General features: G+C 41.8%; 1 protein-coding gene across 7 annotated transcripts in view; it reads right to left on the bottom strand.

The window, feature by feature from the left end:
- Nucleotides 1-16,001, bottom strand: part of col4a4 (collagen, type IV, alpha 4) — a 241,645-nt gene that overhangs the window by 14,944 nt on the left and 210,700 nt on the right. For all 7 annotated transcript variants that reach the window (XM_045704243.1, XM_014159949.2, XM_014159950.2 and 4 more), the window contains one exon: nt 12,903-13,058. In XM_045704243.1, the coding sequence (XP_045560199.1) occupies nt 12,903-13,058 (156 nt within the window). The remainder of the gene's footprint in view (nt 1-12,902; nt 13,059-16,001) is intronic.

Here is a 16,001-nt window from a genome sequence, read left to right on the forward strand (position 1 = left end):
TTAGAAGGACACACATGTCAAGGACAGAACTAAGCCAACCTCGGCGTGAGCTATGGTATGAACTGGTATGAACTTTGAGCTTATTCACTACAGAAGTGCTACTTCCTAGCCGTTGAGTTAGCAGCGGCCGCTGTCGACGTGGGCTAGGAAAGGACGGATGACGGATCCAGTCTAACAGACGGACGAAGATACCACCACTTATCCAATTTAACACCAGAGACATTCTTCCGAGTAACAGGAAGATCTGTTGGCCAACCCGGCCAGCATCTACGACTAATCTACCGAAGCGCAGCTCAGAGTAAATATTTATTGCATTTTCCTTTTCCAAATGGGCGGTAATTTAGAATGCATAAGATAATGTATTTACGATAGCATAGCTGCTGTTTCTGTGTTCCTAAATCTTCCCGCTCTTTCATTCAAGCCCAACCCCCTTTCCTTTGTGTAACCAGCTTTCATACAGGTTCCGTTCACCAGGGGTGAATTCTGTATGACATCATTGTATTCTGTGTATTTGTAATTCTGTGTGATTAGTTAGGTATTTAGTAAATAAATAATTAAACCCAATTTTGTATTGCTGATTCAACTTGTTAGCCAGGGTTTGTGAAGATAGCCAAGAATTTACAACTTTCATTATGAGACTGAAAATAAGACAAGGGTTAATATTGACTGCTATCGATGTAAAATATTACTAAGTATTTTAAGAGTTTATTCGGAAGATAACGGCTCTATAAACGTTCTTCCGTGGTGCCCCGACTTTCTAGTTAATTACATTTACATGATTAGCTTAATCAGGTAATATTAATTACAGAGAAATCATTTTATAAGTTAGCATGTCATATCACTTAATCCGGCATAGCCAAAGACACGACATATTGGAGCCCCCGTGCGAGGAATCTAAAATAGGATGAAGCTTTCATTTTGATTCAGCATATATAAAATTGAAAAGCAGATTACATAATATACCAAGTTTATGATTACATTATGGGAATTGTAGACCGGAATTATGGGTGCGTGTGCGCTCTGGAGAATCGCCTCCGTGTTGTGCTCTGACGTAGTCAGTGGGTAGCATAAACTATACATGTATGTATGATGGCTGATAAAGCTATCTGAGAAATAGTGCGTTTGGCCAAACGCTGGGCTATTTCTGCCTCGCGCGTTTCAGACGCGTGTTGGCTAGGTCATTATTAATTTCTCGAGCGAGGACAAAGAGCCAGCCGATTGAAATTTAGGAGAGATTAGCTTGACCAGCGATAAGTATCTCTCTGTCTCTCGCGTTTCGATGCGAGTAGACCACGGTGCATTTCGTTGTTTCCCGCGAGTTCCGGTTAAAACATCGTCAAATATCGCCGAAAAGGGTTTGAACATAATACGTTATAAGTAAAACCTTTCCCTTGCCAAGGGAATCCTATGTTGAGCATTTTTCAGGCATCAAGTAGCATTAGCTTGCTCGAGATGCTAAGCTAACAAAAGGGAAAACAGCCATTTTGTTTGTGCCACATTGTAATTCATCCGACTTGAGTTGGATTTCAGCGTGTGCCAGCAGGGACCTTCCTTCAAATAATTAGTCAGGTGACACTCAAGTCGTTACTCGTGATATCCAGACGGATATCGATGTCTTTTTCAATTGAACTAATAAGTGAAATTGCCAGATTTACATTCTCAAGTTTAAATAATATCCAAATTGATGAGTTTTCTAAATGAGACATTGTAATCTTTTTCGACATTAACCTAGATGAATAAACCTCTCAGGTGAATTAAAGTTTGAATCCCAAATAGCCTATACAGGTTTGATTTATCATTAAAATTGATCAATCAGTAAAATTTGGTTTTTGCAAAACCCATTCAGTAATCCAGTATTTACAGAAGTCCCGCCCCAGCGGGAAGCCCATGTGGCTTCGGCCCAAGGAAGAAGTGTACCATAGTGGGGAGTGTTCCCAACGTTTAATCTACTGTTTACACTTATGATATCCAATCAATGGAGATTGTATGGATTATCATCTCATTCAATTTAATAAGTTAAATTGTTGAACAAACCTTTAATGTTCTTGCAATCAAATGAGACACTTTTAAAATTTTCCACATTAACCTAGATGAATAAACCTCTCAGGTTAATTAAAGTTTAAATCCCAAATAGCCTATACAGGTTTGATTTATCATTAAAATTGATCAATCAGTAAAATTTGGTTTTTGCAAAACCCATTCAGTAATCCAGTACTGACAGAAGCGGGAATCCGCTTCTGTCCCATGTGCGACACTATTATAGCCAATCAATGGAGATTGTATGGATTATCATCTCATTCAATTTAATAAGTTAAATTGTTGAACAAACCTTAATGTTCTTGCAATCAAATGAGACACTTTTTAAATTTTCCACATTAACCTGGACGAAGCAACCTCCGGTTAATTCAAGTTTAATACCCAGATAGCCTACCCAGGTAGGATTAATCATTGGCATTGATTAATTAATTAAATTTGCTTTTGCAAATTCATTCACGTCCAACTTCCACATTACTGGTACAGTACTGATGGTTCGTCAACATCTATAAATAGATTAAACTTGTCTTTGCAGCTTCCAATGAATTCCAAACCCAAACATTGAAAAAAAAATAGGAACATTTTTCCTCTAAATTTTTCTTATAATGTGCAAGCTACCAAAGGAGGTGGTCACCACTCCTCCGCTAATTAGTGAACCTCCACCCATAAAAGGATTGATCTCTGACCTCAGCAGTGATACCAACCCTAATTATGCCATTAGAAAAACAACAGCCGAAATTGCGAACGCTCTCCAAAATCAACCATCCCCACTTTGTGGGGAATATGTCCACTAACCACGAATCTAAACGGCCATACCTGGAAACAGTCCTGGAGGACTGCTTAGCTTGTCATGCGCTAATTGATTCGGGTGCGACAATATCACTCATCTCTCAAACATTGTTTGATGATCTAAAAAGGGCTTTGAAGCCAACTAAACGTTGGTTAAAAGTGGAACGATGCGACACTACACTTCGAGGGGTCACTCACACTACCTCGCCTCTCACATTGAGAGTCATGCTGAAACTACACTTCCAGGACGTATCGCTCGTTCACCCTGTGTATGTTACCAGCCTCGAAACTGTAACCCTGCTACTTGGAGCAGACTTGATGGATCGGTTACTCCCATTGATGGATTGGAAAACCAACCAGGTATGGTCACAGGCCACAGTGCCTTCTCCACTGACCACACTGTCTTCCCCTAACGCTAGCTGCAATGCAGTCATTCACGAGGGCTATCTGTCGAAAGCACCCCTTGGGAAAAAGACGTTTAGAAACCTCTTGGTGCAGAATCCGATCCAAGGAGATATTACGATATCTCGACACATTCCATCAGCCAATCTGATTGACCATTCTTTTCATGATTTCGAGCCAGCTGTCTCTGTGAATGAGCAACTTCCCTCCTCCTTGCAGTCGTGCAATACGGTAGTTGAGATGAATTTCTCTTGCCCTTCGGACACTTCCGCAAGCACTGCGGCCGTCTCAGCAAGAAAAACATTGATGTGCAGAGTACACTCTGCTTCCGATGATACACCTTCTGCTTTGTTGGGGACTGTCACCCCTTACAATGACACTAATGGCGTCAGTCCAGCAACTGACCCGATGACTCCCACTGGTGAAACACTTTGCGATATCGCAGACCGATATCCACGTCTCAGTTTGCAGGTACTGAAGAGGTTGCCACACGCGGACGCGGTGGTGACTGACAGACCTCGACAGCCACTGAGGGTGTTGAAGCACAAACACCAGGAGATTTGGTTGAAAGGTTACAGCCATTCTCATAATAACGCGGCCACTGACAACTCGTACATAGGGTCCGACCTTTTCGTTTGCGCCTCGGACACCAACACCACCCGCTGGTGGGGGGGTCCCGAGACACAAAGGGGGGAATAGTAGCCCAGACCCATGATGAGCCTCATCGAGGCCGGTGGGGGGTCGAGACTACGGACAACACCGTACGAGGCCGCCAGAGCATAAATCAAATCTAGTTGTAAACTCCCCTATGAGAACAGTGAGGAGCAGACAGGCCCCTAGACGGGGATTATCTTAGAACACATCTAAGATAGTACTGAGGTGTACCACACTGGTCGTAAAGGAAGTCCAATGGACTTGTCCACCTCCAAAACAAATGGCAACAATAATCATTCCTTGCCATGTGTAGGTTCAACTACAATACAACTAGTAATATGCTCCAATCATGTGTTCCGGTAGATAATATTTCAGAATAAATCGGTAGGACAACTGGACCCCTTGAATACCAGTACCAATACCACAGTCAGTCCAGCAACACTCAGTAAGAGGATTAGTAACCTCACAAGTTGAATTGCTATTGATAATAGCGACATAGGAGTCACTCAGAGTGCAACACGGGGAAGGGAATCTCCATTGCACTCTTCCAATGGTTAACACATGCCACTAATAAATAGAACCCTCCGTTCAGGAGAAAATTATTAGAAGTCATGAACCATGATCACACCACGTTCGACTGGTCTAATACTTAGAGTACTTCTGTCGTGAGGTTAGCTCCTCCGTGGATAACATAGCTATGAAATTGACTTCATACCTACTGCCACTACAATAGTGGAAGACACAGTGACTTGTAGAAAACTACTACAGACTCCCTTGACACCAATTCTGACTGACCTCCAGGCATTGACCTGAAAATTACCTGACTACGTCAGACTCATTCTGAACAAGTTGTAATCTGCCAGGATACTTGGTTTTCTTCCCTTGACATGCGCGATTGTGTAAGCATAAACGCACATGCACAACAGAACATCCAATTAGGATTTATGCTAGGATCACTTAAGGGTCCAAGCAAAATACCAGCCTTAGTAAAGTTGAACATTTACTTCTAGGCCTTTGACTCTACAGCACTCACCAGTTTTCTAACCAGAAGTCCATAGGTCATCCTGTAGACTGCCCAAAACTAGTGCCTTACAGCTGTAGACTTATCATATAGTTGTCAACTTAGGATAGTACCCTAAGCGCCACCCTGCAAATTAGGAAAGCCCTAAATATGTCATTAGACAATGCCATGATAGGGTCATTTTGCCAAGACCATGGACGTAGATAGAATACAGTCCAATTAGATGATTAAGGTGGCATAACTATTTTGTTTTGTTTATGCTTTCATTAATTTTGTTTATTTTCTTTGGCACATAGAAAGTGATAGAGCTATAAACAACTCCCCCATACAACCATCAGTTAGTGCCACAACGCCGCTCATTTGGTGGGAAATGTAATGATATATTTCATGAGTGTGTGTGCGTTGTTAACATCTGCCTAAGTTACTGCCCAGATATTCCAGTCTGGACGACCAGACGACGGGTCCGGAACGGCGATCCCAATCCGGACATCCGCTGCCGAGCCATGGAAAGGACTTCTTCATTTGCAGAGACCCTACCGGGTCGACCACCAGAGGGGGAACTGCAATAGCAACCACCAACTGGACATCTGCTGCCCAGCCTTGGAGCGGATTTCTTCATTTGCAGACACCCTACCCGGGTCGACCGCCAGATGGGGACCACAACGATGATCCACAACCAGGACAACCCACGTTCATTTTTATGTTGGTTTACAACATGGGGGGACTGTCATGACGTTGGCCTGTGGGTAAGGTTTATGACCCCCCCCCCCCCATAAATACCTTTCTCCCTTCCCCTCTCTGAGTCTACTGAAGGACTTGAATAGCCTGTGTTAAATATAGAGAGTCTGGGAACATCAAACAAATGGGGAAAAGGAACCATATTTTGTTAATAAAACCAGTTGGAAATATGCTTGATAACGTAATGAGTATGGATTTCATTTCAGTTGTCATCTGAGACATTATGATTGATGACAGGACGACATAAACTGTACCTGAGAAAGTATACGCCCTCTAGTTATCAGAGTCACATGGAATTGTTATGCAATTTAAATGTTTGATATTGAAAATGTTTGTTAGGAGATGAAATATAATTTTAGCTTCCCAATGAGAGAATTGGGTTTTCATAAGGAAAGTGCCCTGCTCAATCAGTGGCCCAACCCTGTGAAGAGACAGGGGTTATAAACGATGAAACACCTCCCTCCCCCACTCCACTATATAAGCCTTTGACGAAAAGATAACCACGTTGTTCCAGTACGGGAGGTCTGCAGCCTCTACGTTAGAAGGACACACATGTCAAGGACAGAACTAAGCCAACCTCGGCGTGCGCTATGGTATGAAATGGTATGAACTTTGAGCTTATTCACTACAGAAGTGCTACTTCCTAGCCGTTGAGTTAGCAGCGGCCGCTGTAGACGGGGGCTAGGAAAGGACGGACGACAGATCCAGTCTAACAACCAGACGAGTATACCACCACGTATCCAATTGACCACCATTGACATTCTTCCGGCCAGGAAGATCTGTTGGCCAACCCGGCCAGCATCTACGACCAATCTACCGAAGCGCAGCTCAGAGTAAATATTTATTGCATTTTCCTTTTCCAAATGGGCGGTAATTTAGAATGCATAAGATAATGTATTTACGATAGCATAGCTGCTGTTTCTGTGTTCCTAAATCTTCCCGCTCTTTCATTCAAGCCCAACCCCCTTTCCTTTGTGTAACCAGCTTTCATACAGGTTCCGTTCACCAGGGGTGAATTCTGTATGACATCATTGTATTCTGTGTATTTGTAATTCTGTGTGATTAGTTAGGTATTTAGTAAATAAATAATTAAACCCAATTTTGTATTGCTGATTCAACTTGTTAGCCAGGGTTTGTGAAGATAGCCAAGAATTTACAACTTTCATTATGAGACTGAAAATAAGACAAGGGTTAATATTGACTGCTATCGATGTAAAATATTACTAAGTATTTTAAGAGTTTATTCGGAAGATAACGGCTCTATAAACGTTCTTCCGTGGTGCCCCGACTTTCTAGTTAATTACATTTACATGATTAGCTTAATCAGGTAATATTAATTACAGAGAAATCATTTTATAAGTTAGCATGTCATATCACTTAATCCGGCATAGCCAAAGACACGACAATAGCTTACTTACTTTCTTGTGTTCTTTTATTTCTATTTCTTGCATGTTTTTGTTCTACTTGACTTTTTTATGATATTGATTACTGCATTGTTGGGTAAGAACAAGCAAGAAAGGCATTTCACTGTACTTGTGCATGTGACAAAAACTTGAAACTTAAATATAATTACATTTGAAATTAACCAGAGCTTGAAACGTTAGGCCTATTTTATTGTCTTTTTTAAATTCTGTGTTGAATTGAAACAATAGCTTTTGATGACTTTGCAAATACTGTTTAGGTCCAAACAGCATCCTTGATGATGTATCAGTGATAAAGTATGGTCAAATTGAATTTGCTTTGTTAAATCTACCCTTTGGAAGGACTTCGATAGAAACAGTGAACAATCATTCTCATGATCGTACATTGGTAATAGTCAGTGACAAATATCATAGCTAAGCAGGGCTTGGCTAAAACCGTGGACGTGAGGCCAAAGGTTAGCTGTAGATAGATCAATTCTCCAGTAGGAGGTGCTGCCCAGTCAATTTTCTTTCTTCTGATAGTGGATATAACTTTGAAGATCTTGTTTGATTTAATTTTTTCATTTTTTTCCCCCTTTTTCTCCCCAATTTCATGTTATCCAATTGGTAGTTGCAGTCTTGTCCCACTGCTGCAACTGCAGTATGGACTCGGGAGAGGCAAGGGCGAGAACCATGAGTCCTCCGAAACATGACCCTGCCAAGCTGCACTGCTTCTTGACACACTGTTCGCTTAACCAAGAAGCCATCTGCACCAATGTGTTGGAGGAAACACTGTACAACTGGCGACCGTGTCAGCGTGCATGCACCCAGCCTGCCACAGGAGTCGCTAGAGCGCGATGGGACAAGAACATCCCGGCCGGGCAAACCTTCCCCTAACCTGGACGATGCTGGGTCAATTGTGCGTCGCCTCATGGGTCTCCCGGGATTGAACCCGGATCTGTAGTGACGCCTCAAGCACTGCAGTGCCTTAGACCGCAGCGCCACTTGGGAGGCCCTGACATTGTTTTAAAAGTACAAATTCAACATATTTTAGAAAGGTTTGTCTATGTTGAAATGTGGTTACCATGATGACATAATCCTGTGGTTGAAATTTCACCCTCAAAACAATGTTGACAACTTTTTTCAAATCGAATGTATTTTCCACGTAGATTCCACCTCACAATGCGTTGACAAATTACGTCAAAACAACATTGATTCAACCAGTTTGTGCCTAGTGGGTTGTTTAAAATCAAATCGCATTTTATTTGTCACATGGGCCAAATACAAAAGGTGTAGACCTTACCGTGAAATGCTTACTTACAAGCCCATAACCAACAATGCAGTTCAAGAAATAGAGTTAAGAATATATTTACTAAATATATATTTTTTAAATAAATATGAACAATAAAATAACAATAACAAGGCTATATACAGGGGGTACCGGTACCGAGTCAATGTGCAGCGGTACAGGTCATTTGTACATATAGATAGGGGTAAAGTGACTATGCAAACATAATAAACAGCGAGTAGCAGCAGTGTAAAGACAACGGGAGTGGCCATCCTGAAAGTTGTAATTTTCAGTTGTTCAATCCATGAAATATTAGAAGTGGACAAAAGTTTAAAATAAGGGTTGAACACTGATCATGGAACTGTAATGACAATGGTCTAGTCGTCGTAAACCGTGCGCCAGGCTCCGGGTTTAATCTCTCTTGGGTAGGGGCAGTATTTTGACGTCCAGATGTAAAGCGTGCCTGTAGTAAACTGCCTGCTACTCAGGCCCAGAAGGTAGGATATGCATATTATTAGTAGATTTGGATAGAACACACTCAGAAGTTTCTAAAACTGTTTGAATGATGTCTGTGAGTATAACAGAACTCATATGCCAGGCAAAAACCTGAGACAAAATCCAACCAGGAAGTGTGGAAATCTGAGGTTTGTAGTTTTTCAAGTGATTCCCTATCCAATATACAGTGTCTGTGGGGTCACTTCCTAAGGCTTCCACTAGATGTCAACAGTCTTTAGAACTTTGTTTTATGCTTCTACTGTGAATGGGGAGAGAATAAGAGCGCTTGGAATCAGATGACTGAGAAAATGACATGAGCTCAGTGGCGCCCACTCCCGTGAGAGTTAGCTGTGTTCCTTTTCCTTTTTGAAGACAAAGGTATCGTCCGGTTGGAATACTATGGAAGATTTATGATAAAAACATCCTAAAGATGGATTCTATACATCGTTTGACACGTTTCTACGAACTATAATATAACTTTTTTGACTTTTCGTCTGAACTTACTGCGCGAGCACAGTGCATTTGGGTTACTCGACTGAACGCGCAAACAAAAAGGAGGTATTTGGAAATAAATATGGACTTTATCGAAACAAATGGACATTTATTGTGGAACTGGGATTCCTGGGAGTGCATTCCGATGAAGATCATCAAAGGTAAGTGAATATTTAGAATGCTATTTCTGAGTTTTGTTGACTCCACAAAATGGAGGGTTTGGTTTTGTGACTGAGCGCTGTACTCAGAATATTGTAAAGTGTGCTTTCGCTGTAAAGATTTTTTGAAATCTGACACAGCGGTTGCATTAAGGAGAAGTGTATCTATAATTCTTTGAATAACAGCTGCATATTTTATCAACGTTTATGATGAGTATTTCTGTAAATTGATGTGCTTATTCACCGGAAGTTTTGGGAGGCAAAACATTTCTGAACATTACACGCCAATGAAAAATGGGGTTTTTGGATATAAATATGAACTTTATCGAGCAAAAGTGTGTAACATGAAGTCCTATGAGTGCCATCTGATGAAGATCATCAAAGGTTAGTGATTCATTTTAGCTGTATTTCTGGTTTTTGTGACACCTCTCCTTGCTTGGAAAATGGCTGTGTGGTTTTTCTTGTCAAGGTGCTGTCCTAACATAATCTAATGCTATGCTTTCGCCGTAAAGCCTTTTTGGATTCAGGCAGTGTGGTTGGATTAACGAGAAGATTATCTTTAAAATGGTGTATAATACTTGTATGTGTGGGAAATTTGAATTATGAGATTTATTGTTTTGAATTTGGCGCTCTGCTATTTCACTGGCTGTTGGCGAGGTGGGACGCTACCGTCCCACATACCCTAGAGAAGTTAAACTGAATTCCATGATGATTCAAATAGGCAACAAAAAAAGGTTAGGTTATAAATTGAAAGAAACTAACACATAGTTGCATTTAGCGCTGCTGCGCACAGCTTTCCATAGGCAACAGAAGTCTATTTAGCTTGTGTCTCCAAATTTCCTCCCTGCAAACTATGAGGCCATACAATTAAAGTAATGATCTGAATAATGGCACAGCTATTTATAGCCTAGGCTACTTCACTGTGGGTGGAAAAGGGGCCGAAATAATAATTTTCAGTTTGCTGCCATATGACTGACTTCACATTAGTCTCCAGTGGCTCAGTTGGTAGAGCATGGTGTTTGCAACGCCAGGGTTGTGGGTTCAATTCCCACGGGGGCCATTACAAAAAAAAAAAAATGCATGAAATGTATGCATTCACTACTGTAAGTCGCTCTGGATAAGAGCGTCTGCTAAATGACTAAGATGTCAATCATAAAGAATCCAAAGCAATCACTATGCTTTCTTGATATTTGTATTTATCATCCCCTTCTCAAAACATTTTAAGCCTACTCATTTACCTATAATATCTCTTATCAATGTATAAATTAGGTGGCCTGGCAGACATCTCAGATTGGATGTCGGCCCTCAACCTCAACAAAACAGAGCTGCTATTCCTTTTGGGAAAGGCCTGCTCCAAGACCTCTCCATCACGGTTGACAACTCCACGGTGTCCCCCTCCCAGAGTGCAAAGAACCTTGGAGTGACCCTGGACAATACCCTGTCGTTCTCTGCAAACATCAAAGCAGTGACTCGCTCCTGCAGGTTCCTGCTCTACAACATCCATAGAGCACGACCTTTCCTCACACAGGAAGCAGCTCAGGTCCTAATCCAGGCACTTGTCATTTCCCGTCTAGACTACTGCAACGCTGTTGGCTGGGCTCCCCGCTTGTGCCATTAAACCCCTGCAATTTATCCAGAATGCCGCAGTCCGCCTGGTGTTCAACCTTTCTAAGTTCTCCCATGTCATCCGGCTCCTCCACTGGCTTCCAGTCGAAGCTTGCATCATCTTCAAGACCGTGGTGCTTGCCGACAGAGCAGCAAGGGGAACTGCACCTCCTTCCCGTCAGGCTATGCTTAAAACCCACATCCCTACCTGAGCACTCCGTTCCCCCACCTCTCGTTTCTTGGCCTCTTCAAGCTCCTGCTCAGCACAGTCAAAGCTCTTCTCTGTCTTGGCACCCCAATGGTGAAACAAGCTTCCCCCTAAAGTCAGGATAGCGGAGACCCTGCCCATCTTTCGAAAAAGTCTGAAACCCTACCGCTTTGAAGAGTATCTTAAATAACTCACGGCGCCTCCAATGCCACCCCCAAAAAAAGTAACAAAATGTTCGCCTATTAGCACTGACTGATAAATACTTTGTGAGGGAAAATATACCTAATACGATTGTGACGTGTTGTTGTCTCACCTAGCTACACTATATATACAAACGTATGTGGACACCCCTTCAGATTAGTGCATTCGCCTATTTCAGCCACACCCGTTGCCGACAGGTGTATAATATCGAGCACACAGCCATGCAATCTCCATAGACAAACACTGGCCTTACTGAAGAGCTCAGTGACTTTCAACGTGGCACCGTCATAGGATGCCACCTTTTCAACAAGTCAGTTTGTCAAATTTCATCAACTGTAAGTGCTGTTATTGTGAAGTGGAAACGTCGAGGAGCAACAACAGCTCAGCTGCGAAGTGATAGGCCACACAAGTTCACCGACAGGGACTGCCGAGTGCTGAAGCGCGTATAACATAAAAATTGTCTGTCCTCCGTTGCAACACTCACTACCGAGTTCCAAACTGCTTCTGGAAGCAAAGTCAGCACAATAACTGTTCGTTGGGAGCTACATGAAATGGGTTTCCATGGCCGAGCAGCCGCACACAAGCCTAAGATCACCATGCTCAACGCCAAGCGTCGGCTGGAGTGGTATAAAGCTGACCGTTATTGGACTCTGGAGCAGTGGAAACACGTTCTCTGGAGTGATGAATAATGCTTCACCATCTGGCAGTCTGATGGACTAATCTGGGTTTGGCAGATGCCAGGAGAACGCTACCTGGTTTGTCAAGATCGGTGTGGAAGAACGTGACTGGCCTGCACAGAGCCCTGACATCAACCCCATCGAACATCTTTGAGATAAATTGGAACGCCTACTATGAGCAGGCCTAATCGCCCAACATCAGCGCCCGACCTCACTAATGCTCTTGTGGCTGAATGGATGCAAGTCCCTGCAGCAATGTTCCAACATCTAGTGGAAAGCCTTCCCAGAAGAGTGAAGGCTGTGATAGCAGTAAAGGGGGGGACCAACTCCATATTAATCCCCATGATTTTGGAATGAGATGTTTGACAAGCAGGTGTCCACATACGCACCTATCGTACATTTCTGTGATCGCCACCCCAAATATGTACCTGGTTGGCACTGGCACATGCTTAAGTGGATCTTCCACTTAGATCAATGCGTTGTCAAACAATGAAAGCATTGGAGCATCTGAGAGGGCGGACCCTACGTTACTTTGCTATGTTACCAAGGGTAGCATCTGGCTGTATGAGGAGGCCTTTATTATACAGTCCAGGTCGTGTTTGTTTGAGCACACAACAAAAAAACGTTACTAAATGTTTTGCAACAGAAGACAAAATGAGCGTCCAGCTAGTCCCTCCCAGTTTCAATACACTTTCCTCCGTTTAGTGCCTTATGAACACAACCCAGGTCTGTCCTGTTACCTTTAGGCCCAGGTAACCCTGCGATGCCAGGCAGCCCGGGGGGGCCTGAAGCCCCCTTGTCCCCTTTGAGCCCTGGTAAGCCGGGCACACCGTTGTCCCCTTCTTCACCGGTCATGGGCAGGGCAGGGCCGGAGTACCCAATGTCACCTGTTGAACCTGAAACAACATCACACACACAACTAAAGTGTTTAATTGTGACTGAGTTTGTAATAGATTTTTTTTGCAGGAACATAATAAAATACTAATAAAAAAAGACCTTTTGGCAAAATTTTCTTCTCACGAAGACACTTGTGAGCAAACAAACTATTTGGTTTAAATTGATGGGAGCTTCAAATACTGAACCTTGCAATTGCCCTGCATCTTATAATTTTACTCTCACATTGCGTGTCATTGCAAAATAAAAATGTTGCCCTCTATGTCCCAACATCCAAACATGCATACTAATTAGCTGGTATGAAGCAATGCATTCTAAATAGTCTGCTTTATTTAAGCAATAAGGCCCAAGTGGGTGTTGTGTATATGGACCATTACCATGGCAAAGGGCTGTTCTTAGGCACTAAGCGAAGCGGAGTGCCTGGACACAGCTCTTAGCCGTGGTATATTGGCCATATACCACACACTCCTGAAGTGCTTTATTGCTTTTACAAACTGGTTGCCAACAAATAAAAACATTTGATTGACATATTTTAATCAAAAACATTTTTGATACATTTTTATTATAAAAAAAATTATAATATTTTTCTAAACAATTAACCTTTATTTTAACATGTGCCCTGTATTTTACAATGTAAATATACACATTAAAATAAAACAACACAGTCATGGGAAGCACAAATAAAACATCCCCAGAAAAAGTTACATTCCTCAAGCAATAAGTCCCCAATCAATACTTTAGTTTGCCAGAACGGCAACAGATCATCAAGAACATCAAGATGAAATGTATTTAGAATTTTGTTCGAGCAATACGGTGCATTAGAACTAAAAGCAGATTTACCTAGCTCGGTGGAGCCCCTAAAGAACATCAAGCGTTAACCAATCCTCTGAACGGGTTAGGCAACTTAGGTGTCTATACTTCAACGGCAAAGTTAGATAAGACAGAAGTTTATGAAGTAGGGCCTTGGAAACAGATAGGCAGTAAAGTAGAGATCTACGGATCTTTAGCATAGTCCAGAGAAACTTTTGATACAGGATGCAGTGATGACTATCAAAACTGTCACCTGTAACAAAACGAAGGGCACTACGGTAGATTGCATCCAAAGGTTTAAGAGTAGTAGCAGCAGCACTTTGCTAAATAATATCACCATAATCAAGAACAGATGAAAAGGTTGACTGTATAATCTGCTTCCTACTGCTTAGAGAAAGGCATGATCTGTTTCTGTAGAAAAAGGCCACTTTAAATCTTTAAGTTTCTTAACCATCTCATCTATTTGTTTTTTAAACGTCAAATCCATATCAATCCTAAAGCCTAAGTATTTATACTTGTTCTTGTTCGATTGGAGAACCATCTAATGAGTGAATATTCTTACAAGAGTTTAAAAATATGCATTTTGTTTTGCCCGTATTAAGCACAAGTTTTAAATCATCAAGGGATCACAGTCTTTCATCTATCCAAAAGGAGGGTATAGTCCGGACACAAATCTGGTTGCTAATTCTATTTACATCGTTGCCATACAAACAACGATTGGTTGCTAGGCAGGCTGGCAAACGCTCTTCTCACTTGCTAGCTTGCCAACTACACAGCTATACAATACGCGTCTTTCTTTTTCCCAATGCAGTTAAGCCAAAACCACGGCTCGTTATTCAGAGGGGCGTTCTACAACCCTTTGAGCGCTCTCCAAGTCTCCAAGTTCGGAAGTGAATATCACATAGCGCGAAATTTCAGTCACTATTTATTAGCATTTGCCCTTGTATTTCAAGATTAAAAAATATAACAACATAATGTTGTGGACCAAGCTAGCCATTAACGTCCATTAACGCTCAAAGACAGATTCAATGGCTGTAGCGTATTCGAAACTCTTCATTGAAACTCTGAAAATAAATACATAGGCAAATGTTCCCAAACATGATAATAATAGGCCTGCATTACAGTAGGCAGCTAATTGTTAAATTACACTTTCCATCCTTACATTGGAAGGTCACTGTCTCTGCGAGTGAGACAACTCTAGCTAGCCAATGTGAGCGTAGTAGAACCCCCCTCTGAATAAAGGGGCGTGGTTTTGGCTTAACTGCGTTGGGAAAAAGAAAGACGCATACAATAGCAGTACGTCAAACTCTGCAGCTAGACTGACAGCAAACTTACTGCGTTTGTCTGTTTTAACTGTTTTCTATTTACATTTAATTGGATATATCGATAGTTCTGATGTTGATGCATGATTTCGCCTGGCTCAGAAAAGTTGCTGTCTCGTCAGGACACTGTTCACTCTCTATGGTACAGGGGAGATAACATTTCTAAAATTGCAACATTGTTACCTTGGTCGCAGTGGTTGACAGCAAGGTTAATATAAACCCCCACTGTTGTAAACCAAATATTAAGGCCAAATCTGTTGGGGCTAGGGGGCAGTATTGAGAATTCTGAAAAAAATATGTGCCCATTTTTAACCTCTTACATCTAGACGTTCCGCTAGCGGAACACCTGCTCCAATATCCAATGATGGGCGTGGCGCGAAATACAAATTCCTCTAAAATCCGAAAACTTCCATTTTTCAAACATATGACTATTTTACAGCATTTTAAAGACAAGACTCTCGTTAATCTAACCACACTGTCCGATTTCAAAAAGGCTTTACAGCGAAAGCAAAACATTAGATTATGTCAGCAGAGTACCCAGCCAGAAATAATCAGACTACCCATTTTTCAAGCTAGCATATAATGTCACAAAAAACAAAACCACAGCTAAATGCAGCACTAACCTTTGATGATCTTCATCAGATGACAACCCTAGGACATTATGTTATACAATACATGCATGTTTTGTTCAATCAAGTTCATATTTATATCAAAAACCAGCTTTTTTACATTAGCATGTGACGTTCAAAACTAGCATACCCCCCGCAAACCTCCGGTGAATTTACTAAATTACTCACGATAAACGTTCACAAA

Source organism: Salmo salar, chromosome ssa20, assembly GCF_905237065.1.
Source record: "Salmo salar chromosome ssa20, Ssal_v3.1, whole genome shotgun sequence".
NCBI classification, from domain to species: Eukaryota; Metazoa; Chordata; class Actinopteri; order Salmoniformes; family Salmonidae; genus Salmo; species Salmo salar.